The sequence below is a fragment of the Schistocerca cancellata genome, chromosome 6, assembly GCF_023864275.1.
Source record: "Schistocerca cancellata isolate TAMUIC-IGC-003103 chromosome 6, iqSchCanc2.1, whole genome shotgun sequence".
Classification (NCBI taxonomy): Eukaryota; Metazoa; Arthropoda; class Insecta; order Orthoptera; family Acrididae; genus Schistocerca; species Schistocerca cancellata.
In genome coordinates this window covers 62560654-62588604 of record NC_064631.1, presented here as the reverse complement: position 1 = coordinate 62588604, position 27951 = coordinate 62560654, and the positions used below count along the sequence as shown (strand labels likewise).

At 40.2% G+C, this 27951-nt stretch overlaps 1 protein-coding gene across 2 annotated transcripts in view; it reads left to right on the top strand.

Annotated features, from left to right (window-relative positions):
* Positions 1 to 27951, top strand: part of LOC126191081 (Bardet-Biedl syndrome 4 protein) — a 117677-nt gene that overhangs the window by 69260 nt on the left and 20466 nt on the right. For both annotated transcript variants that reach the window (XM_049931800.1, XM_049931801.1), the window contains one exon: positions 14017 to 14210. In XM_049931800.1, the coding sequence (XP_049787757.1) occupies positions 14017 to 14210 (194 nt within the window). The remainder of the gene's footprint in view (positions 1 to 14016; positions 14211 to 27951) is intronic.

Below are 27951 nucleotides of genomic sequence, written 5' to 3'. Positions count from 1 at the left end.
TCTTCCTTAATGGTGAATTTGGATGTTTCCATTCCATGTTCTGCCGTTTACTCTCCGGCTTGTTATGATGGATCCATTTTTTGTCACCTGTCTGTTTTTTATATTACAGGCAATCCTAGAACATTGGCTCATAGGACCTGTGTAATGCCTGAAGCTGACAGCTTGCTTAACAAACTAATGTACCTGCAACTGGTATTCAAGAAACTTCAATATTCGTCACAACGTTTAAGAAAGTCTTTCAAGAAATAATGATAATCAACCATGGGAAAATGTTAAATAGTATTTCTTGCATGTGTAAGGAATGTTCCTTTAAAAGTGCTAGATTCATGAAAATGTTTGAACAGAGGTTCTCTTCAGCCAATTGACCAAGATGGAAACCTTTGTGAGGGCTGTGAGGAATGAATTTTTTTGTGAACGATAGGCATCTACAAAGTTTTGTGTGACTGTGTACAATAGACATCTAGCATACTAAAAGAATCAACAACATAGGAAAAGAAAGTGAAGATAGGAAAAGATATATTGCTACATACTGTAAAGAATGCATGTCAAGTTGTGGACAGGCGTGATTAAAAGACACTCACCTGTAGTTTTCAGTCACAGCCTTTGTCAGTAAGGAGGACACACACACAACATACAGACTTCCACACAAACAAGCACACCTCATACGCTCACGACTGCCAACTCCAGCGTCTCTGGCCTCACACATCATAACTTTAAATTACTTACCAGACAGCAATGTAATATTTGGTGTCCTACAGAAGAAAGTAAGAACTGTCCAGTTACAATTTCATCATTAGCGCCAAAAAATTTTTGGCCTATAACCAATAAAATCGTTACTTTAATACCAATAAAATTTATATTCTAGCTCTTCACTCCACTTCTTAATCAGGTTTCCAAGTTAATGTTACCCTGAATTGTCAATAATTATACAGAAATAGAAATTCCATTACTGATACTGAGGAGGTAGAAATGAAGAATCAGTTAAAAATCATTGTTTCTGAAGGCAAATTGCAGACATGAAAGGCTATTTTGCTGAATTTTAATATCTGGATGAACAGGCAAATACAAAATCCAATCAAAATCACTGTGCTCGCATACTGATGGTAACATTTTTTGTCACTCTTGCATTGTCTCATACTCATATAAATAAAAATAAATAAATATGAATATAATAGAGGGAAACAATCCACGTGGGAAAAATATATCTAAAAACAAAGATGATGAGACTTACCGAACAAAAGCGCTGGCAGGTCGATAGACACACAAACAAACACAAACATACACACAAAATTCAAGCTTTCGCAACAAACAGTTGCTTCATCAGGAAAGAGGGAAGGAGAGGGAAAGACGAAAGGATGTGCGTTTTAAGGGAGAGGGTAAGGAGTCATTCCAATCCCGGGAGCGGAAAGACTTACTTACCTTAGGGGGAAAAAAGGCACACACACACACATATCCATCCGCACATACACAGACACAAACAGACATTTGTAAAGGCAAAGAATTTGGGCAGAGATGTCAGTCGAGGCAGAAATAAAGAGGCAAAGATGATGTTGAAAGACGGGTGAGGTATGAGTGGCGGCAACTTGAAATTGAGGCTGAGGCCTGGCGGATAACGAGAAGAGAGGATATACTGAAGTGCAAGTTCCGATCTCCGGAGGTCTGACAGGTTGGTGTTAGTGTGAAGTATCCAGATAACCCGGACGGTGTAACACTGTGCCAAGATGTGCTGGCTGTGCACCAAGGTATGTTTAGCCACAGGGTGATCCTCATTACCAACAAACACTTTCTGCCTGTGTCCATTCATGTGAATGGACAGTTTGTTGCTGGTCATTCCCACATAGAAAGCTTCACAGTGTAGGCAGGTCAGTTGGTAAATCACGTGGGTGCTTTCACACATGGCTCTGCCTTTGATCGTGTACACCTTCCGGGCTACAGGACTGGAGTAGGTGGTGGTGGGAGGGTGCATGGGACAGGTTTTACACTGGGGGCGGTTGCAAGGGTAGGAGCCAGAGGGTAGGGAAGGTGGTTTGGGGATTTCATAGGGATGAACTAAGAGGTTATGAAGGTTAGGTGGACGGCGGAAAGACACTTTTGGTGGAGTGGGGAGGATTTCATGAAGGATAGATCTCATTTCAGGGCAGGATTTGAGGAAGTCGTATCCCTGCTGGAGAGCCACATTCAGTGTCTGATCCAGTCCCGGAAAGTATCCTGTCACAAGTGGGGCACTTTTGGGGTTCTTCTGTGGGAGGTTCTGGGTTTGAAGGGATGAGGAAGTGGCTCTGGTTATTTGCTTCTGTACCAGGTCGGGAGGGTAGTTGCGGGATGCGAAAGCTGTTTTCAGGTTGTTGGTGTAATGGTTCAGGGATTCTGGACTGGAGCAGATTCGTTTGCCACGAAGACCTAGGCTGTAGGGAAGGGACCATTTGATGTGGAATGGGTGGCAGCTGTCATAATTGAGGTACTGTTGCTTGTTGGTGGGTTTGATGTGGACGGACGTGTGAAGCTGGCCATTGGACAGATGGAGGTCAACATCAAGGAAAGTGGCATGGGATTTAGAGTAGGACCAGGTGAATCTGATGGAACCAAAGCAGTTGAGGTTGGAGAGGAAATTCTGGACTTCTTCTCCACTGTGAGTCCAGATCATGAAGATGTCATCAATAAATCTGTACCAAACTTTGGGTTTGCAGGCCTGGGTAACCAAGAAGGCTTCCTCTAGGCGTCCCATGAATAGGTTGGCGTACGAGGGGGCCATCCTGCTACCCATGACTGTTCCCTTTAATTGTTGGTATGTCTGGCCTTCAAAAGTGAAGAAGTTGTGGGTCAGGATGAAGCTGGCTAAGGTAATGAGGAAAGAGGTTTTGGGTAGGGTGGCAGGTGATCGGCGTGAAAGGAAGTGCTCCATTGCAGCGAGGCCCTGGACATGTGGAATATTTGTGTATACGATCAAAGGCAGAGCCACGTGTGAAAGCATCCACTTGATTTACCAACTGAGCTGCCTACACTGTGAAGCTTTCTATGTGGGAATGACCAGCAACAAACTGTCCATTCACATGAATGGACACAGGCAGAAAGTGTTTGTTGGTAATGAGGATCACCCTGTGGCTAAACATGCCTTGGTGCACAGCCAGCACATCTTGGCACAGTGTTACACCGTCCGGGTTATCTGGATACTTCCCACTAACACCAACCTGTCAGAACTCCGGAGATGGGAACTTGCCCTTCATTATATCCTTTCTTCTCGTTATCCGCCAGGCCTCAACCTTCGCTAATTTCAAGTTGCCGCCACTCATACCTCACCCGTCTTTCAACATCATCTTTGCCTCTTTACTTCTGCCTCGACTGACATCTCTGCCCAAATTCTTTGCCTTTGCAAATGTCTGCTTGTGTCTGTGTATGTGCGGATGGATATGTGTGTGTGTGCGAGTGTATACCTGTCCTTTTTTCCCCCTAAGGTAAGTCTTTCCGCTCCCGGGATTGGAATGACTCCTTACCCTCTCCCTTAAAACGCACATCCTTTCGTCTTTCTCTCTCCTTCCCTCTTTCCTGATGAAGCAACTGTTTGTTGCGAAAGCTTGAATTTTGTGTGTATTTTGTGTTTGTTTGTGTGTCTATCAACCTGCCAGTGCTTTTGTTTGGTAAGTCTCATCATCTTTGTTTTTAAAAATAAATAAATAAAGTAACAACATCTTACTATACTTCAATACTGACACTGTTTTGCTCTGATCATCTCACATTTCACTTGCCATATTTATTTCTGACAGTCATCGTTTGTGTATTTATTTCAGATGCCATACATTCATCGTGATGTATGAGTATAAATTAAATTAGTAGCCCAGTCAATAATTATATTCACACATTAACAAAATAATAATCTGCAGTGCAACTGTCTACACTCAGCCCAGAGCACATCCCAGCAACAATATTACTTGACAAGAACTTCCTCATTTCTTACACTAATTACATGTTGGAACAATTTAGCTCACCTATACATTACTGAGCAATGCACAGTTACAGGTATCAAGGAATTAACCCTTTGACTACTGTTGACAAGTTAACTGAATGTGCTCTTCCTCTCCCCAGGTGCTGTTATTAAGTGCAGCCTCAGGGTTTTCCTTCAGCACTATCGACAAGTCAACTAAGACTCCCCCGGCTAACCCGTCAGTGTTGATGAGAGGCACCTGCATTCTGTTGATGAGTTTAAGCATACGCAAATTTCTATCCTTTAGCTAAGTTTTATTTTGGTATTTTGTCTGTTGTGATCTCATTTTGTTCCATTCAGCTTAGGTTTATGTCTTATTGTTCATCAGAATTGCATCACAGTGTGTTTCTCATCATCTGTTCAACAAGGAAAACTGTGGTTGCACTGAGGCAGAGATTATGGAGATACAAAGAGCAACACTGACAACACATTGTTGACAAAAGCAGTAACTCCTCCACAGATTCTGAAACTGACTATTCTGCACCACATGTGTCAGCAAGGGTGAAACTACAGTCTTATGACTCAACTAGAGCTGTAATGATAGTTTTTATCAGTCCAAACAGTTTGAAAGTTTGGATTTTTTGGAGTGGGGTACCAAAATTGATTTGGAAACAGCTGAATGAGAAGTCCTCTTTAAATCTCTGTAGATTTTTAACATCAGTAACTTTGCAAAGAAGTTTCAAAGTTAGAAACTAATTTTTTTACAACTTCAATAATGTTCATTTCAGTGGTGACAAATCTCAGATTGACTGAAAGAGACATGACAAGAAGCACTTCCGAATTAATTAGCACAGGGCAAGGCAGGCCACTTGCTTCATCCCAGCCCAATGCAGGCGACTTAGCACAGATAGGTGGGTTAGATGATTAGATTAGATTAGATTAGTACTTGTTCCATAGATCATGAATATGACACTTCGTAATGATGTGGAACGTGTCAGTTTAGTAAAAGGTGTCTATACAAGATATTACACTACACAAAATATTACATGACACTTAATATTTTTAATTTTTTTTCTTTTGTTTCTTTTTTTTGTGGGGGTTGGGGAAATTACCCACTTACTATATCCAAAAATTCATCTAATGAGTAGAAGGAGTTGCCATTAAGAAATTCTTTTAATTTCCTTTTAAATGCTATATGGCTATCTGTCAGACTTTTAATGCTATTAGGTAAGTGACCGAAGACTTTTGTGGCAGCATAATTTACCTTCTTCTGAGCCAAAGTTAGATTTAACCTTGAGTAGTGAAGATCACTCTTTCTCCTAGTGTTGTAGCCATGTACACTGCTATTACTTCTGAATTCATTCGTATTGTTAATATCAAATTTCGTAAGTGATTATATATATTATGAGGCTACAGTGAAGCTCTCGAGCTCTTTGAATAAGTGTCTGCAGAATGATCTGGGATGAGCTCCAGCAATTTTTCTGATTACACGCTTTTGTGCAATGAACACTCTTTTACTCAATGATGAGTTACCCCAGAATATGATGCCATACGAAAGCAGAGAATGAAAATAGGTATGGTAAGCTAATTTACTGAGATGTATATCGCCGAAATTTGCAATGACCCTAATAGCATAAGTAGCTGAACTCAAATGTTTCAGCAGATCCTCAGTGTGGTTTTTCCAGTTCAACCCCTCATCAGTGCATACACCTGGAAATTTTGAATATTCTACCTTAGCTACCGATTTCTGATCGAAGTCTATATTTATTAATGGTGTCATTCCATTTACTGTGTGGAACTGTATGTACTGTGTTTTGTCAAAGTTTATGAGAGTCCATTTGCAGAGAACCACTTGATGATTTTCTGAAACACATTGTTTACAATTTCACCAGTTAATTGTTGTATGTTGGGTGTGATAGCTATACTTCTATCATCGACAAAAAGTACCAGCTTTGCATCTTCGTGAATACAGAATGGCAAGTCATTAATATATATTAAGAACAGTGCAGTGTTCATCTCAGCGTATAATGTGCATGTGTGCACCAACCAACTGGGTAATATAACAATTTACACACTAGGGGATATAATTAAACATTCTTAACCCTTCACTATAACAGTTAAACACAATCACTGTTGTTCATACAAGGCACATAGCTTTCATCAAATTAGTTTTAAATTGCTATTATGCAGGCTTACATAAACATCAGATCCAAAGTTCTCCTATATTGATACCAGGCGACAGTGTTATCTCAAAACCTCCATGACTGTGGGTGAACGAAGAATAGATTATCAGCAGTTTTATAAAGTTCAGAGGCATTTCTTTCACTGTAGCTGAATACTATGTTTCTCTCAGCAACTGCATGAATTATGACTTTTAAATGTTTAGCATTTCCTCAGTTTTTAGGATGTTTTGGTAAAGGGAGCAATGTAAATGCCTCTGGAAGACAACATAACCCACTGGGATGATGACTTCCATTTTATACCATTCCTGGTGTCCAATAATGCCGTAACTCTAAAAACTATGGACAGACATTTTTGGAAGATCATTGTTTGGTATTCTGTGACTTGTCACCAGTTTTTATGGATATCCATCTCCTCATGAACAATGGCATGCTTGCACCTTATACTGAGCAGCAATATGGTTTTTGTAATAATAATAATAATAATAATAGTGATAATAATAATAATAATAATAATACTTATGCTATACCAATATTGACCTATTCATTTGGAGTAGTGAAATGGAGTAACACAGAACTAAAAGCACTCAGTACACTTACACGATCACAATGCCACAAATATAGAATACATCACATACATTCAGCAACAGAAAGATTCACATTAAGCAGAAAGGAAGGAGGAAGGGGATTTATCGACATAAAAAACCTACATTATGGACAGGTACCGTATTTACTCAAATCTAAGCCGCACCTGAAAAATGAGACTCGAAATCAAGGACAAAAAATTTACCCGAATCTAAGCCGCACCTGAAATTTGAGACTCGAAATTCAAGGGGAGAGAAAAGTATTAGGCCCCACCTCCAAATCGAAACAGAGTTGGTCCATTGTAATATGAGACACAATTTAGGTTGAATGACTGACAATACAGCTACAGTAGTCGTAAGCTTAGCAGTTAAGCTTTACCAGGAGCCATTGCTATGCGTCAGGCGCTCCGTCCGTATTTATACGGGTACCCTTCCTTTTTCATGTGCTTTGTCTGGTTTGAATTGATTGCTTATTTTCTTTGATCTGACAAGTGCCATTCTCTTTGTTATAGTTGTTTACGTCACTCTAAGCTGAAAATGCATTACTGTACTGTGTCATGCATTGTTGGTCGCATTCTGATAATGAGTGTTTATGACATGTCACCACACGCGGCATGACTTGCTTTTGTACCCGCTGCCACCGCTTACAATAGAAAAAAGAGAGTTCTGAATGAGAGTTTAGCGAAAAATTTTCTCCGTTTGAAAATCTTTGCAGACGCCTCTTTAGTACATTACATTCTGCTCAGAAATTAGAGTCATGTTAGATTTAAAAATCTAGTGAATTACCGTGCTTCATTTCTGACTGTATCACTATTAGGCATAAGAATAATACGAATATAAACGTGACATGATATGTATATTCTTCCGCGTTTGCTGTTGTCTCACTCTAGTTTCATAGTTTATTAGGCAGACAGGATTTAAATGAGATAGCAGCAAACACGAAAGAATACATAGCAAAATGTTTATATTCATATTATTCTTATGGTGAAGAGAATACTGCATGTGATTCACAATTCATAAAAGTTCCTATTAGCAACTATCTCTTCTCACAGGTAGGAAAAAATTCAGTTGGCCATATTGACAAACATCCCAAACAGTCTTGCCAGTCGGATTTTCGTAGTACAGTGAAATGCTGCTACATTCGAAGATGAAAAATACGGAATTAGTATTTACTTCGTTGGATAGTGTATGAACATGCAGTGTTCGAAACTCGGGGTGGAGAAAAAAGCTCGTCTTCAACTTTTTTTTTTTTTAATTTATTTACTGACGCAGAGGTTTTGGCGCTACATGTATTCGACGGCAGAAGTTAGTTGTGGTGGCACCTACCAACATTTTTCAGAACTTCTGCTTACTTTGCACTTGATTCTAAGCCGCAGGTGGTTTTTTGCATTGCAAAAACTGGAAAAAAAAAGGGCGGCTTAGATTCGAGTAAATATGGTAGACAATTTAAGAAAATTCTTTATAGAACGAGCAGAAACTAGCAAAATACACAAAGCAATCACTCATATAAATACATTGGCTACACCATTGCAATTTCATAACCACTTCTACAACCCTTTAGATCACATAACATCAACAGATACAAAGAAAGTAAATTGGAAAAAGAAAACACTACATGGCAAGCACCCATATCATCCAACACAGCCGCACATCGATCAAGACGCATCCAACACATGGCTAAGAAAAGGCAATATATACAGTGAGATGGAAGGATTCATGATTGCAATACAGGATCAAACAATAAACACCAGATATTACAGCAAGCATATTATAAAAAATCCCAATACCACAACAGATAACTGCAGACTTTGCAAGCAACAAATAGAAACAGTAGATCACATCACAAGCGGATGTACAATACTAGCAAATACAGAATACACCAGAAGACATGACAATGTAGCAAAAATAATACATCAACAACTTGCCATACAACATAAACTAATAAAACAACACGTTCCCACATACAAGTATGCACCACAAAATGTACTGGAGAATGATGAACACAAATTATACTGGAACAGAACCATTATAACAGATAAAACAACACCACATAACAAACCTGACATCATACTCACCAATAAAAAGAAGAAATTAACACAACTAATCAAAATATCCATACCCAATATAACAAATATACAGAAGAAAACAGGAGAAAAAATTGAAAAATACATCCAACTGGCTGAGGAAGTCAAGGACATGTGGCATCAGGATAAAGCTGACATTATACCAATTATACTATCAACTACAGGAGTCATACCACACAATATCCACCAGTACATCAACGCAATACATCCAAACTTATATATACAACTACAGAAATCTGTAATTATCGATACATGTTCAATTACCCGAAAGTTCCTGAATGCAATGTAACACATAACGTACAGTTAAAAGGAAGTCACGCTTGATCAAGGTCCGCGTCACTTTCCATTTTTAACCAGACATAATGTCTGAGCAAGGAAAGAAATAATAATAATAATAATAATAATAATTACCCAAAAGTTCCTAAATGCAATATAACATATACCATACAGTTACAAGGAAGTCACGCTTGACCGAGGTCCGCGTCACGTTCCATTTTTAACCAGACTTAAGTCTGAGAAAAAAAAGTCAATAATAATAATAATAATAATAATAATAATTATTATTATTTATTCTGTGTGTTTGTGCAGTTTCATGTATGATGCATTTCTTGCCTCTGATTGTTACACTTTTTCTGTTGACTCTGTCATCTATGATGCACATGCTCTGATATTTTACTGTATATTTGTATATCACATAATTTTACAGTGTCATGTTATAAACAGTAATGAATTTACACTCATAAGTCTGTCACTGCCTCACCTTAACAATGACTTGAAGGTTTTCTATCAAAATATCATATGAAACGATGAGTTCCCAGTTGCATGCTCAAAAGTTAGTAACCCAGACAACTTGTTAAAAACAACTGTTATATTTACTTTGCATCAATATTAGTCAGTGAATAGTTTCAGCATATTATGGGTACCCAACTACTTTCCATATTTTCAGAGCAATGGTGAGGTGAATGCTGCAACAGTTTCTGATGGTTTGAGAACAGATTACTAACATCATTAGAGAATGGGGACGAAACATGAAGAAGCCAAAATAACCTCACTACAGAGATTACTTTGAAATCCATCTACATGAACTTGTGTTCATTTACCATTATGTTCAGGGTTCCAATAATTCATTTTATTTCAAATAATCTTATGTTGAACAATATATGAAAGATAAAGGGCAAGAGGTGTTTTGTGCATAGGAATACAGATGTGGTTTGCAAATATTGTAAATTACAGTGATAAGTGAAATAATGACATTATATCACACAGCTCAACAAGAATTATGTAATTTATGTGTCAGACTTACATGTAACAAGTGAGTAATTCTGTAGCATTGCAAATAATAAGAATTGTAATACTAACAATTAGTGCAATGAAGGTTTGAGTGATTTTAATACAAATTAGCCTCTAGATATTCATCAACTGAAAAAAAGGTGTACAAGTAAGTAAAAATATTCTTAACTTTGTTTCTAAATTACTTAGTTGTTTCTGATTCACTTTCCAAGAGTGGAGCTTTTCTTGACACAGACAAATCTGGTGTAATGAAGGTTCATTTAGTCATAAACTTCAGTTATCAACAGCTGAACCAATCCATTATGTATCATCCCAAAATATATCACTCTCTGTATAAATTATGAGAAATGTGCAAGTTTCCTGCATAATGTGCTCAAATATATGGGGAAACCAGATGTATCCATTGAACAGAAAACAGAGTAAATTTTTATACCAATATTTAGAATTATGTTGATGGCACAAACGATTTCAGTCATGAAAAAGAGTAATTTCTATTCCATCATCTTTCAGGCATTCATCTGGCTTAAAATTATTTCTTCTTCCAATGTTTGGCTGAAAACATTACAGCCATCTTCAAAGTGAGTAGCTTGCTAGATTTAAACCACTTGACACAATACCCTGGAGTAAATGCGAGTGCTTGGGAGACAACACTGTCAGCACTGCAACAAGAGGATCAGTCATAGATAAAATTTTATGCATCTAAGACTAAAACACAGACCATCCACTTTAATAATCACATGTGTGTGTGTGGTGTGTGTGTGTGTGTGTGTGTGTGTGTGTGTGTGTGTGTATGCTACACAGTGTTGTCAAGTGGTTTAAATTCTGCCAGCAATTCACCTGGAAGATGGCTGTGAGGTAATCAATCAAAATATTTGAAGAACAAATTATACTGCCCCAGATGCACACCCAAAAGATGTTGGAATGTTCTGTCGACTGGGGAAAAGGCAAGAAATAATGCAAGTTCTATTAACAATGGAGAGAGAAAAACTAGTTTCTTCTGTGAGTTGTCCACAGCTCTTTAGGCCATTTCTCGCCACATCGTATCCAACCTTCTTGGTCCATGTATAAAGTCTTTCAAATTTCTTCATTGCATATCTCCTCCATGTGATTTTACCATTCTGCACAGGATCTCTGGTATGGAGGTTGCCAACATAGTACTATTTTCCACCATATGCCCAAACCATTTTAAATTCCATTTTCCCTCTCTTCAGTGATTTACATGGCAGTTTTCATTCATTTCCTGATTTCTTTTTTTAGGATCTTCTCTTGCCTTCATACTCTATGACTTCTTCTCAAAAAACCAAGTTGCACAGTTTCAGGTCTTCTTCGATCACGTTTCGTTATTTCCCAGGATTCCACTCCTTATAAAAAAGTTTTGTGTTCTTGATTCATAAAACCTTTTTCTTTTTGTTAATTTAATCTGGCCAGAAGATGTTTTTCAGATTATTGTTTGCTTGTTTAGCTCTGCCTTATTTCTTGCTTACGGGAAACTTGATCTGAGAGTACAACTCCTAGATTTTTATATTTTTTATATGCCTCAGTAGTTTTTCCATTTGTGATAATCTTGTTTTAGGAAAACGAATATTGTTAGTCCAGCTTTATTGTATGTTTCTAAAGTTTTGTCCATCATGTACTCTATATCGTAGTCCTCTGCAGTCAATATTAACTGATTATGAGTGAATAATAAATTCAGTAGGAAATCTCTATACCATATCAAGGACCATTCCTCCATACTTTCTGATCCATTACTTAAGAACTTAATTCAGATAATGTTTAAACAATGTAAAGCTATTGCTTGCTCATATTACTTGGGAGATTTCATATTGTTATTACTGGATCACTGTTTAAACTTAATACATAAGTGTATACTCTGATACTGAGCGCTGCGGGTTTCGAATCCGCACCAGATGGCATGGACCTCGATTACCACTAGAGGTCTCTACAGCCGTTGCGCCGTAAGCTGTGGCTGCGCGCGCTTCTGGCCCGCTTATAACCTGAGGGCACCATGGTGGAGCATGTGGTCCTAGCAGCCAGTAGCGATGTACCGTATCCTGTGTATATGCACCTGCCTCTCGCTCAGCTAAGCAGTTTGATGTTTGTGCGAGTCTGTCGGCATCTCGGCTACAGGCAGCGTGTTTACTGTACTTTGTTTTCGTTTACGAGTGGACATTGTCGATTCGTTTAGTTGTCGCTTATGACTCTGTTGCTTCTTGCGTGTTGTTGTCATAAGGTTTTGCTCGGTCGTCCGCTGTTGTTCATGTCCGTCCTTTCCCGTTCATATGTTTGTTGACAGGCCATTCCCGTTTGGTCCCACCTCACTTCGTTCTTGGCAACCCCGCGACTGGAACGGTCGCAGTTACAACATATACAGCACTAAACAGTGATTCAGTTTTGTTTAGTCAATTGAATAGTAGCAAAATTTGTGTCTCAATTTGCTTGTTGGTACTTACTAGAAGATATTTGGTGTTACTCCACATCATCATTTACAAACTCATACATTTGCACTCCTACATATCAACTTAGCCTCAGGTATTCCACCAGGAATTATTATGTGCAGTTGAAACTATTTATGTTCTTCACTCAAGGAGTAATTTGTAATCCAGGTGAGTATCTTACATATGTGATAGTACATGCTGGTTTACTAAGGTTTGTGCTGATGTTGCAGAAATGTTGGAAATAAACTATTCTCATTATTGTGTGAAATATTTGTATTTGCTAAAATATGCTTAAATTTTTTTATATGTGCTTAAGCACAAAATTTTCCAAATGAAGATGACTCTACAGTTGAAACTGCAATTGTGATAAAGAAATAAAGCTAAAGCAGAAATTTCGCCCTACAAAAAGCATAAATTATTTGTTAATGTGATAATGGAAGAGCTTTGATGGAACATAAATAATCGATTGATGGAATATGAATTACTTGTTAACTGTTTTAACAAAGCACTTTGTTGTCTGTTTGAAATACTGTATGAAATTATTATTACATTTAACTTTAAAAAAATTCAGATGTGCCTCAAAGAACCACAGACAATTAATGGTTAGCATTTATTTGGACTTGGACCTTGCATTAATATACCTGAAGTCCCACAGGTGATAGATTGCAGGTGTGAAAAAAATATATAAAAATGATAGTTTTTGTACTCTTGTCACAATATGACATTTCTTGAATTGTTTTGTGGTCCTCTCTTACTTATTCTAAAATTATTACAGATGATACCTACTTTTTCTTCACAAACTTAAGGACTCATTAACATCCTTTTAAAAGCATTGACAAAATCTCTTCAACTGTTTGAGATCAGTTGTCTTAATACAGGCAAAATAATTTTCTCAAAACCAAAAAATGTGACCAAAACTGTACAAAAATATGTTCGAAGTCTAGTGGCACTGTGTTCAATCTGTGGATCATGTATCTGAGAACAGCTTGTTTTTGAGACTGTGGGTGGTTTTAGGTTTGGTGTGGTATTGTGTCTATTGTGGTGGTTTTCTGTAAATACTGAATGAGTGTTGGTTATTTTTCTGTATGGCAGATATATTTAGGAAGTTTATTTGACCTGCTTCTTTCTCTGAAGTGATCTTCACTTTTATGTAGTGTGTTTATCTCTGTGTGCAGTTGTTCTGTCTTCAAGTCTGGAGCATTTACTAAGCAGAGGGTGTCATTCATGTATCACCATCACTATAGTAGATTATATTTTCTTGGTAGCATTTCCTGAAATATAACATAGTGAAGACTTTCACTTGCCTTTCACACTAGTTATTTCACTTGTTGATTTAATTTAATGTTCCTTCTTAACACTAAGGATGTAACGAATGTGATAGGGTATTGCAGTTCACAACTAGTGCTGCAATGTGTTCACAGTTAGTGCTGTACTGTGTCCTTTCTCTTATTTTATCATATTATCTTACATTATACTTATAAATTCATTTAAAAAGTACATGCTACAATTTTCTCTGTTGGACAGTTACGTTGAAGAAACTGGGAGATCCAGACAATGCTCAAAAGGCTTTTGAACAGGCTGCACGCCTGGACCCAACAGATGCTTCCATACCTTTGAACTATGCCATATTTTTGGCTGCTAATGGAAGAAAGGAAGAAGCTGCAGTTCAACTGAAAAGCTTCCAAGATTTAGCACAGCAAGGAACAGTTAACCAGGAGGTGAGAATAATTAGTCTATGACAATATATGTCTCAGACATGGTTGCCAGATCCTTCTTTGTCTTTTTATGTTATAACAGTTTTGCTATATTCATAGGCCAAACAGATAATTGTGGTGGAAATTAAGAAGACAGTGGGTGCTTATTCTGGAAGCATCTAAAAGAAAATAGAATGAGGCAGAATTTGACAAAATCTTCCTTTAATCAATGCCTACAGTAGGAGTGTTGAGAATCTTGTAACTGAATACCACTATTAATTCACCCAAAACATTCATGGAGGCATAAAAGTGGTTTTACTGCAAAAGCTTACCGCCCATGTTTCACTTCCATACATGGCTACATTCCATACAAATACTTTCAGGAACGACTTCCTGACACTTAAATCTATACTCGATGTTAGCAAATTTCTCTTCTTCAGAAACGCTTTCCTTGCCATTGCCATGATGATGATGGTCGAAGTAGAGGAGAGGATATAAAATGTAGACTGGCAATGGCAAGGAAAGCGTTTCTGAAGAAGTGAAATTTGCTAACATCGAGTATAGATTTAAGTGTCATGAAATCGTTCCTGAAAGTATTTGTATGGAGTGTAGCCATGTATGGAAGTGAAACATGGACGGTAAATAGTTTGGACAAGAAGAGAATAGAAGCTTTCGAAATGTGGTGCTACAGAAGAATGCTGAAGATTAGATGGGTAGACCACATAACTAATGAGGAAGTATTGAATAGGATTGGGGAGAAGAGAAGTTTGTGGCACAACTTGACCAGAAGAAGGGATCGTTTGGTAGGACATGTTCTGAGTCATCAAGGGATCACCAATTTAGTATTGGAGGGCAGTGTGGAGGGTAAAAATCGTAGGGGGAGACCAAGAGATGAATACACTAAGCAGATTCAGAAGGATGTAGGTTGCAGTAGGTACTGGGAGATGAAGAATCTTGCACAGGATAGAATAGCATGGAGAGCTGCATCAAACCAGTCTCAGGACTGAAGACCACAACAACAACAACAACAACAACAACAACATCATATGTTGATAGGTATCAACTTACACAGGCTTCACTGGCCAGCTCTAGAACAGAAATGTGGCAAAACAGTAAAGAATAACCAGTAACATTTATTAAGAGTATGTCACAAAACAGCATTTATCTTTAGTACAATTGGTGTATAGCACTTGATATGCTATACTTAATGCAGTGAAATCAGAATAAATTTATTGTCTTTTAGCAGCCTATAATAATGTCATTATAACTGAATGTAATATTGTAGACACTCACGATTGTCCCACTACTCTGTAAATAGCAACTGCTAAGTCGTAACATTGTCTTCTCAGTGGATCTCATAGAACTGCGCTCCATAGCATAATTGCAAGAGCAGTTTTGAGCTGGCTGCGGTTACTGAACTGTCAGACTGCTCGATTGTAACTGTGAGTATCTGTAGTACATAGTGTTTTGTGTCTGGTGGAAAGATATCCATCTCTGCCAGTACAAGGCAGAACCAGTGTAGTCAGCACTCCCTTTGGCAGCTCTCCACATTATTGGCAGATGTGTACAATGTGTAGGTGGACATGGCATGGAAGCAGAAAGTGATCTGAATTTGTCAGCGCCATCTGGAGGCTGCTTCTCGGAACCGAGAGGTGCCGGGTGAGTGGTTGTGCTTCTGTTGGTGGCACCCTCTTGTATTTGTTGTGTACCCTTAAACCTGACATGACAAAGAGATATTGTTTTTATGAGAATCCACAGTAAAACAAATTTGGGAAATTAGTAAACCCAGTCTTTGGATAAATACAGATGACTTCTTCTACATGCATCCAGAGTTAGTACATTTCATATATGCGCAGGAAACAATGTATTGATGTGACCATAGAGTAAGAATATCTATGGAGTGAGCATTCAGAAGCGCAGAATGAAATTTTTGTTGCAAACACCTGAAAGTCACATGGGTGTAATGCTACTACAGGCAGATACCACTAAAAAGCACTATGGGTTTTGTACACATGTTCATTGTCTGCAGCTGGTGGTCAAGTAGTTAGCATCACTGCCTGTAGATCACAGGGTCCTGGGTTCGATTCCTGGCTGACTCAAATTTTATTCACAACTGGGTGTTTGTATTGTCTTCATCACAAATATGTGCAAGTCTCTGAAGTGGCACCAGATAGAAAGACTTATACCAGGCCCAGGCAGCCAAACAACCCCAGAGGCTAGGTCCCAGCTATTAATGTCATATGGTCATTTCATAAGTATACTAATAATTCTTGTTTTATAACTGGAATGAACTTAATTTCTTAGACTTTTCTGGTGATTTTGTGACGTCTTGTTGAATCGGGTGTATTGTTGGTGGTCTGCGTTTTTCTAACACAATATTTCGATTTCGTACCTTGGCGTCTTCATCAGGTGCTTTCTGCGACTGAACAACAGGCTGACCATGTCCCGTATTCATATCTGGACCATGTCTGGCATTCCCTACACCATCCATTCCCACTGTGACCATGTCGGTTGGTCGCCAGATGTTCCATCTTCCGTTCGCGCCCACCTCCGCTGTTTTCCCCGGTGGCAGCTATTTCATGGTGTTTCCTACTAGGTCCGTGCCAGCCAGGCTCATTCCTCACACTGTTGACAGGCTGTGTTTGTTGTTGGTGACTGTTCCAACTTTCTCCAGTGCCCCTGTCATTCTTCTGGTCTTGTGTTTTCTTCCGTTGTTTTTGTAATAGGTCCAAAGCCGGGTTCCACACCATGCCGAGTTGATATCCAGTTTCCCGGTTTATCAAGTTCTCTGCAATCTCGATTTCAATTGATTCAGTGATGACACTATTCCAAAATATGGGGGTCTGAGATAAGATCCTGGTTTTATCATAATTCATGGTGTGCTCAAGTTCCAAGCAATGTTCTGCTACTGCCGATTTAGTGGCTTGTCATAGCCTGGTATCCCTTTGGTGCTCTTTACATCTTATGTCTACAGTCCTGGTGGTCAGGCCAATGTGAGACATACTGCATTCATATGGGAGACACCAGGTTTTCTCAATCCGAGATCATCCTTAACCATTCCAAGAAACACTTCGATGATCTTGTTTGTTGGGCAGAACACGCTCTTGATATTGTGCTTTTTCATTATTCTGCTGATCTTAGCAGATATAGGCCCTGCTTATGGTAGAAAGGCTACCATTCTGGTCTCTTTATCTTGTTCTTCTCCCTCAGTATCAGGCCATGTGGAGGGGTTTAGAGCCTTGCGGATGTCCCTTGTTGAGTATCCATTGTCTGCGAACACTTGCTGTAGGTGTTCTAACTCTGCTGCAAAGCTGTCTGAGTTGGACAGTGTTTTGGCTTCGTGAACAAGTGTTTTCAGCACCCCATTCTTCTGTGCTGGATCATGGCAGCTGTCAACTTGTAGGTATAAGTCGGTGTGTGTAGGTTTTCTATACACACTATGGCCTAATGTGCCATCTGTCTTCCTTTTCACCAGGACATCCAGGAAAGGAAGTTGACCATTATTTTCTAGTTCCATTGTGAACTTAATGCTGGGGTGTATCAAGTTCAGATGGTCAAGAAACTCACGCAGTTTTTTCCGACCATGTGGCCAGATGACAAACGTGTCATCAGTGTACCTAAAGAAATAGGTCGGCTTGTAGGCAGTGGTCATAAGTGCCTCATCCTCGAATCTCTCCATAAACAGATTTGCAACTACTGGAGATAAGGAACTACCCATCGCCACTCCTTCAGTCTGTTCATAAAATTGACCTCCACATAGGAAAGAGGTCGAGGTTAAGACATGCTTGAAAAGGTGCAAGACAGCTCCACCAAATTTTTCACTGATTAATCGAGTGTGTCCTGAAATGGTATCATAGTGAACAGAGACACAACATCAAAGCTGTCCATGATGTCTGTGTTAGAGATTAGTAGGTTTTTGAAACGTTCCACGAAGTCTGATGAGTTACAGATGTGATGGACGCACTTTCCCACATACGGTGCTAACATCTTCTTAATGTGGGTGACTGTAGGATAGGTGGTTGCACCAATATTGCTTACAGTAGGATGCAACGGTATACCCTCTTTATGGACCTTGAGCAATCCATGTAATCTAGGTGGTACTGGTGCCTTAGCTTTCAGTTACTTGACAACCTTCTCAGACCATCCTGTTTCCTTGACCAGAGCTCTGGTTTTCCTGTCCACTCTTATCGGTGGGGTCATTCTCTAGTGGACTGTAAGCAGGTTCCTGTAAAAGCTGACCGGGTTCCCGGGTTCGATTCCCGGCGGGGTCAGGGATTTTCTCTGCCTCATGATGACTGGGTGTTGTGTGCTGTCCTTAGGTTAGTTAGGTTTAAGTAGTTCTAAGTTCTAGAGGACTGATGACCATAGATGTTAAGTCCCATAGTGCTCAGAGCCATTTGAACCAATTTTTGTAAAAGCTGACTGATCTGCTCATAGTTGGTCTTCAACAGTACGACAGTAGAGTTCCCCGTGTCTGCTGGTAACACCACTATGCTTTCATCTTCCCACAAACTCTTGCGGGCCATCCTCTCATCTCTTGAAATGTTTGTTTTGGGTGGTCTGGCTTTGGTGAGTGCCCTGTACATCTCTCTCCGAATCTCTTCTGCAACACTTGGTATTTCCACAGAGCTGATGAAGCTGGGGATTGGCAGGTTTCTAGGAGTGACTGCAAAGTTGAGGCCCCTTCCGAGCACTTTTAAGGTGGCATCTTCTAATGGGCAACCACTCGAATTTACCACCTTGTGAGTACCATATGCCTGTTGCACTTTTTTTATTCATGCTCTCAAATTTCGCCAGTTGTCGAGCTGTAGCATTGTGTTTAATGCATGCCATCAGCAACCATGTCATACCGTCCATCCTGTTCCAGTCCTCTGGTACTAAGTTGTTTGCCAAATCCAGGTGTAGTCGAAGCAGATCCCTGGAGGTAACGTCCAGTCTATGCCGCATATCACGGATCCTTTCCCTTACCAGGCCCATACTGGCACAATGCTGGATTCTGGTAGCAGCCTTAGATGTTATATGGTGTTTAGTTTTGGCAAAAAAAGACACCACATCATCTTCCTTGCACCTAAGAAGGAAACTGAGCACGCTCACCATCCTCTCTTTGCACTGTCGTAACTTCTCCAGTAACTTCATCTTCTTGCATATTTCCTCCCCGTAGAGTCTTGCAATGTAATTTCTTAGACTTTCCCGGTGATTTTGTGACATCTCGTTGAATCGGGTGTACTGCTGGTGGTCTGCGTTTTTCTAACACAATATTTCAGCATCGTACCTCGGCATAAAGGGGTACACCATGAAACGGCCACCACTGGGGAAAACAGTGGAGGTGGGTGCGGACGGAAGATGGAACATCTGGCGACCAACCAACACGGTCACAGAGGGATTGGATGGCATAGGGAATGTCAGACATGGTCCAGACATAAATATGGGACACGGTCTCAGCCTGTCATTCAGTCACAGGAAGCACCTGCTGAGGTCCCCAGAGGACAAATGTAAGGATGTAGAAGCACATATCACTAGGGGTAAGATAGATATTGCCTACAGGAAAATTAAACAGGCCTTTGGAAAAAAGAGAACCACTTGTATGAATATCAAGTCATAAGCAAACAAAAGCAAGCGGAAAGGTGGAAGGAGTACATAGGGGGTCTACACAAGGGAGATGTACTTGAGAGCAATATTATGGAACTGGAAGAGGATGTAGATGAAGATGAGATGGGAGATATGATACTGTGTGAAGAATTTGACAGAGCACTGAAAGACCTAAGTTGAAACAAGGTCACAGGAATATACAACATTCCATTAGAACTACTGATAGCCTTGGGAGAGCCAGCCATGACAAAACTCTTCCAGCTGGTGAGCAAGATGTATGAGACAGGTGAAATAACCCACAGAAGAATATAATAATTCCAGTTACAAAGAAAGCAGGTGCTGACAGTTGTGAAAATTACTGAACTATCAGTTTAATAAGTCACGATTGCAAAATATTAACATGAATTCTTTACAGACAAATGGAAAAACTAGTACAAACCGACCTCGGGGAAGATCAATTTGGATTCCTTAGAAATGTTGGAACACATGAGGCAATACTGACCCTACGACTTATCTTAGAAGACAGATTAAGGAAAGGCAAACCTATATTTCTAGCATTTCTAGACTTAGAGAAAGCTTTGGCCATGTTGACTGGAATACTCTCTTTCAAATTCTGAAGGTGGAAAGTGTAAAATACAGGGAGCGAAAGGTTATTTACAATTTGTACAGAAACCAAGTGGCCATTATAAGAGTCGAGGGGCATGAATGGAAAGCAGTGGTTGAGAAGGCAGTGAAACAGGATTGTAGCCTATCTCCCATGTTGTTCAATCTGTATATTGAGCAAGCAGTAAAAGAACCAAAAGAAAAATTTGGACTAGAATTAAAATCCATGGAGAAGAAATAAAAACTTTGAGGTTTGCTGATGACACTGTAATTCTGTCACAGACAGCAAAGGACCTGGACAGCTGAACGGACTGGACACTGTCTTGAAAGGAGGATATAAGATGAATGTCAAAAAAAGCAAAATGAAGATAATGGAATGTAGTATCAGGCAATGATGAGGGTGTTAGATAAGGAAATGAGACAATTAAAGTAGTAAATGAGTTTTGCTATTTGGGGAGCAAAATAACTGATGATGGTCGAAGTAGAGAGGATGTAAAATGTAAACTGGCTATAGCAAGGAAAGCGTTTCTGAAGAAGAGAAATTTGTTAACATCGAGTATAGATTTAAGTGCCTGGAAGTCCTTTCTGAAAGTATTTTGTTTGGAGTGTAGCCATGTATGGGAGTGAAACAAGGGCTAAAAACAGTGTAGACAAGAAGAGAATATAAACTTTCAAAATGTGGTGCTACAGAAGGATGCTGAAGATTAGATGGATAGATCATGTAACTAATGAGGTGGTACTGAATATAATTGGGGAGAAGAGGAGTTTGTGGCATAACTTGACTAAAAGAAGACATCAGTTGGTAGGACACATTCTGAGGCATAAAGGGATCGCCAATTTAGTATTGAAGGGAAACATGGAGGGTAAAAATCATAGGGGGAGACCATGAGATGAATACACTAAGCAGATTCAGAAAGTTTTAGGTTGCAGCTGTTATTTGGAGATGGAGAGGCTTGTAGAGGATAGAGTAGCATGGAGAGCTGCATCAAACCAGTATCTGGACTGTTGACCATAACAAGAACAACAATAAAAAGGGTAAAAATGTTATTTTTTTAAAAACTACTTGAAAATTAAGGTGTGTCTTATAATCTGTAGCATATTATGGTCTATAAAATACTATATGTAACTTCATAAAAATACTGAATTTCCTGCAGAAGGTGACTGAAAAAGTGAGTCCTTTCTTCTGCTTACTTTCTTAACAAACATGTCAGAAATTGTATTAGTAATTGTTGCCCATTGTTGCTGTTAAAGATATTTATTGCTATTGGACAGTTGTCGTTAATGCTATCAGAACATCAGATATTTAAAGTTTACTGTTGCTAAATGTAAGTATTTTTCACTGATTATGTTTACAGCAAGCTCCCAATTACAAGGGATAATGTATATCTGAGACTGCAACGATCAGGATACTGAAAGCTGCTATTTACTGTATTTAGAGGACATGTTACATGCCATATTTGAAAGCTCACTGTAAAATGAAGACTTCTTTGCGAAATTACACTTATAAAATGCACACTATTTTGTCCCCCTCGCTTTCAGTTCACCTTCTTTCTTTTTCTGTGTTGTTCACTTTTTTTCCTGGTAATTGTTTTTAATTTCTGGAGAGCTAAAACAATTATAAGGTCAAATAAACTTTGTCCTGTGTAATCTAATTACAGACCAGTATGCTTCGGTGTGGTGGTGTGCTTTATAATGAGCGCCTTATACACCTCGTCTTCACTCTCATCCTCTATCAAGTATACTTCATTCACTAAATTTGTATCACGTAGCTGCTCAAATCCCGGATTGTGGGAGTTGTTATTTAATCACTTGCAGAAGTTTTTGCCATAAAAGTCTTCACTACAAAAAATTTGGTTCATAAGAATGACAATCAATGATTGCAGTTTGGTAAGTGGAGGGGAGGGAGGGATTGTGTTGGGTGGGAAGTGTAAAGGCAAAAAGAGGCAGGAAAGCAGGAAGAAGTGTTGCAGATGGGTTGCTAGAGGCTCGGTGCAAAGCAGCAGGTGTGCAGGATAGGAATGCGGGAGGGAACTGTGACAAATGAATGGGCGAGGACGTGGTACTCAGGCCGCAACTCATGAGTTTGTGTGGCATACAGTGAAGACACAAAGCTATGTATCCACTGAGGGGAGGATATATAAACAAATCTGTAACATAGCTATGGGCATCACCATGGCACCCTCATATGCCATCTTATTTATGGTCCATCTAGCCTCCCAAAACCCAAACCACCTTGTCTGGTTCATGTACGTTCATCCTTGTGACTGGAGGTCTGAGGGACTTAGCCATTCTCTTATGTAGTAAACTGGAACACCTACAGGCATCCTTGTGATGCTATTTATTATATGGCTACCAGTTTTGGTGCTTCAGGGCACCATCTTCAAGCCTTAACTTATGCTGAGGGGTTAATACACTGGTGTACAAAATTAAAGCAACAAACAGAAATTTTGCAAGTTTGTGTATATTTTGCTACAAAATAGTATAAACAGGTGATAGTAAAGTAGAAACATGGTGAGAACACAGAATGTAAACAACTTCAATATGCACAGTGTTACACCATCCGGGTTATCTGGATACTTCCCACTAACACCAACCTGTCAGAACTCCGGAGATGGGAACTTGCCCTTCAGCATATCCTCTCTTCTCGCTATCTGCCAGGCCACAATCTCCGCTAATTTCTAATTTCAATTTGCCGCCGCTCATACCTCACCTGTCTTTCAACAACATCTTTGCCTCTGTACTTCCGCCTCGACTGACATCTCTGCCCAAACTCTTTGCCTTTACAAATGTCTGCTTGTGTCTGTGTATATGCGGATGGATATGTGTGAGTGTGTGTGAATGTATACCTGTCCTTTTTTCCCCCTAAGGTAAGTCTTTCTGCTCCCGGGATTGGAATGACTCCTTACCCTCTCCCTTAAAACCCACATCCTTTCGTCTTTCCCTCTCCTTCCCTCTTTCCTGACGGAGCAACCGTTTGTTGCGAAAGCTTGAATTTTGTGTGTATGTTTGTGTTTGTTTGTGTGTCTATCGACCTGCCAGCGCTTTTGTTTGGTAAGTCTCATCATCTTTGTTTTTCAATATGCATAATGGTAGACAAAAATGTTCTTTGTTTTTTTCCAACTTAACAGATTTTCACACACATTTCGACAAGTGCCTAATGTGCTCAGTATGGGGTACGACCATCTCTGGCAACAATACGGGCCTGACAACAACGGAGCAGGCTGTGAATGACATCATTACTGTCATGGTGAGACAATAGCACCCAGTCTTTCTGGAGTTCTGCTCACAAGTCTTGGAGAGTGCTTGGTGGATGCTGACATGATTCAGCCTGTCTCCCTAGTGCACCCCAGACATGCTCCATGGGTTTTAAATCGGGAGAGTGAGCTGGCCACGCCATGTGTGCAGTATCTTCCGTTTACAAGAAAACATCAACTTCTCTTGCTCTATGAGGTCAATCATTATCGTCCATGAAGTCTGGGCCCGCCCCACCTTGCAGCAACTGCACATGAGGCCACAAGACCTCGTCGCAACACCTGACAGCAGTTAAACTGTGCCGATTCACCCATACAACTTCATGAAGAGGTGTTCATGTGGTCAACATAATCCCTGCCCACAACATTAAGCATCCTCCTCAATGTCAGTCTCTTTCCATAATGTTTACATCATGAAATCGTGTTCGATGTTCCCTCCAGATGTGACTCTCAAGACCAAATCGGGACTCATCTGTGAAAAGAACATTGGCCCACTATTCGACTGCCCAGATAGTATGTTGATGACTCCACTCTAAACATTCCTTTCTATGAAGACATGTCACAGGTACACATACAGCAGATCTCCAACAATAAAGGCCATTCTGCCGAAGTCTTCTGTAAACCATTTGTCTCGATACAACATGTCCAGTGGATGCTGCTAGGTCAGATGCCAGGTGCCATACAGTACTAAGGCGACACTGTCATGCCCTTATATCCAAATAATCATCCTCTCTTTCTGATATCACATGTAGTCGGCCCTGTTCTGGTGTTTGGGGTGCTGTTTTCCACATGTGAGAAACAACAGAACGATTCCCATTAAGCCATCGGGCCTCCTCACTTTACGACTGTCCTGCTTCCATTCTCCTTACGATCCTCTACCCCAGGAAGTCTGGTAGGTGTCTTCTCTGTGCCGTACTGCACCATCAGTGATTGTTTATACAGTCACTGATGCTGCAGTATGATTGTGGATGTGGGACTACCCGGCAAACACTACCCCATTTGGTACATGCCCTGATGTCATCATTGATGTGGTTGTCCATTGACCAGAATGCTGTTTTTCATGCAGAATGTGATTGTATGGACATCTGTTGACAATTTGTATGATTATAGAATGAATTAGACACAAGACAGGGGAATAGAGGTTTGTTGCTTTAATTTTGAACATCAGTGTACCGTCTGCATACACGCTTTATCATTGGCCAACATCTATAACTGGTTTTCACAGACTACCTGTAACAGCGATGTTATCTCTTTAACCATCAACTTTCAACTATAGTTGATGGTTGGAGAGACAATATCACTATTACAGGTAGTCTGTGAAATCCGTATCATTTACACAGGTGGTGTTAACCCCCCAGTGTCAGTTAATGCCTGAAAATAGTGCGCTGAAGCACTGAAACTTGTAACCGTATAATAAATAACATCGTAAGGATGGCTGTAGGGGTTCCATTATATTACGTTATCTGGTTCAGGTTCATTGATGACATCTTCATGATCTGGTCACAGGGTCAAGACCCCTATCCTCATTTCTCCACAACCTCAACAGCTTCTCTCCCATCCACATCACGTGGTCCTCCTCGACCCAGCATGTCGCCTTCCTGGATGTTAATCTCCACCTCTGTAATGGCTCCATCCATACCTGTGTCCAACGTCTCTGACTGCCAATAGTACCTGCATTTTGAGAACTGTCACCCCTTACACACAAAAAAGTTGCTGTCATATAGCCTGGCCATCTACAGACGGCATATCTGCAGTGGCAAGAATTCCCTTGCATAGTAGGCTTAAGGTCTCACATATTCCTTCAGAAACAGGTGCCACATGTAGTCTGCAAACGGATTTTCCCCTATCGCATCCACACTCAACCCTGATCATCCAACCAAGAATCAGATTGTAAGGTGTATGCCCCTCTGTGTCACCCAATACCACCCGGACAGGAGCAACTGAACCATGTCCTTCACCATGTCTCTGATTATCTATCACCAGCCCCAGAAGTTAAGAACATCTTACATATGATCCTTCCAGCCCCTCCTAAAGTGATCTGTCATCCACCTACACAACCTACACAACATTGTGGTCCATCTTCTGCTCTGTGTTGCTCCAAGCTGCTAGCTATCTGTCCCAGCACCTCCTCCTGCCTCACATCTATTTCTTCATCTAACAGTCATCTGACTGCAGAGGCATCTGTTCTCCAGGTTAGAAGCAGCCTAAAATTAACTTTGAAGTTCACAACCTCAGTTTTAAATCTCGAGAGTGGGTTATGCCCACCCTCTCAACTATCTTTGAGAAAAATTTTTGGTAAAGGGAACTACAGAAGGTAATTGGAAACAGAAATCCTCCACTGCCATGAATGGTGTGATGAAGCTGTCAGATTGTGGAGCTTCCCACAAACTCAGCATAGGGGATACCATGCAAACAAACACATCCACTCAAAACCCTGAATGTCGATGTGTTCTTGAAAACAGGATCAAACTTATCACTGTTTTGGGGATGTACATCTACATGACTACTCTACAATTCACACTTAAGTGCTTGGCAGAGGGTTCATCAAACCATTTTCACATTACTTCTCTACCGTTCCACACTCTAAGAGTGTGTGGGAAAAACAAACGCATAAATCTTTTCCGCTCTGAATCTTCTTATTTTAATACAATGTTCATTTCTCCCTTTGTAGGTGGGTGTGAACAAAATATTTTCACTGTTTGAGTAGAATGTTGGAGACTGAATTTACACAAATAGATCTCACCACAACATAAAATACATTTGATTTAATGATTACTAAGCCAAATCCGTGACTTTCTTTCCTATTTGACAATAAAACAAAATGAGCTGCCCTTGTCTGAATTTTTTCAGTGTCCTCTCTGAAATGTGTCTGGTAAGGATCCAATACTGCACAAAAATACTCTTATCAGATGTAAGTGACTGATAGAGATGGGTTGGAGGAAGGGGCCTCACAGTGTCAATCAAACAGCCTATAATTCCAAATGTTTTATTATGGTACCCCACTGTATCTCCGTACAAGAAGTGTCAGATCAGCAGCGGCGTTCAGCGGACTCCTGCATGTTGTCGCTTTGCAGTGCTGACAGAGCGTATCATTGACCCGGCAGTGGCTGGTGACGCAACTCCTTCTGTCAGCAGCAAATCCAGGAGCAGATAGCCTCAGCTAGCTGTGACCGTGTGTGCTCTGGCAAGGCTCACACACCCCATGCTGTCTGGAAGGCAGCAAGCTGGTGATGGATTGATCCACTGCAGTGAGTTGATGGCCAGAGAGATGCTTCACCGGGCCAGTACAGGTCCATTGTGGCGGTGGCTACATGTCCTGCTGTCTCTGGGTGGACTTCCCTGACGTGGATTTAAACCGTGGTCCACGAACAGCATTCCATGCAGCAGCCAAGTTACACAGCTCTATGATGATAGAGCTGCAATACTAACAGAAGTGGCTTTATTATAAATGGCTAGGTATTTACAAGCTTCCGAGTTGTGCTTGTTTTGGGTTTACTATGCATTGTGGCACGTGTGCTAAACATTTTGGTAGCTACTGGTTGGCTACTGCTGTGTCAACTGTTTCCACATTGTGCCAGGTCAAGTCGCCTTGCAACATCATCAGTGTTGTTTCTTTCTGGTACTGTTTCTCCCTGTAATACTGGTCTCCATGCTGAGTTAATGCCTCCATGGAAATTAACTCAGCTCCTAAAATCTGTTTCAAAGCAGCCAGATTAGTGGCTGGTAACACTTCCATAGGTTCCTTTGACCAGTATAGCCAAGGCTGTGAAATGCCCAGATGTGTTATTCCTGAAATTGTGGCAGGTGGACAGAAAGTATGTCCCACTGTTTTGCATGATGTTCTGTTTATTAGCAAGCCATTACCACCCAGTTCCATCCTTTTTGCTGCCATGAGGTTCTCCTGTTCATAGCAACTGGTTACTACTATCACTTTATTGAAGATAGAGTACAACCAGTGTGCCCAACATATTAGAAATACAACTCAGACCTAATCACCTCTTTTGTGCAATCCTTGCCTGTTTTCTGACCCAGCAGTAACTTCACTGTGCAGGAGTTTTGACTCTGTCTCACAGCTCTGTTCAGACAAACCCTAACTTCACCCTGTAACACTTCTATAACTCTCCTTCCTCCATTTCCACACAACTGCTCTAATCCTCTGCAATTAGCAACAACCCCTTACCCCGACAAACTTCCTCAGCATCCCCCACATGACAGGATACACATTGACAATGTAACATTGGTAGCACGCCTGCTTTCATGCTACTGTGAAAGGAGACTGAAATGTACACCTATGCTCCATCAGTCCTTGCTTCCACTGTGGC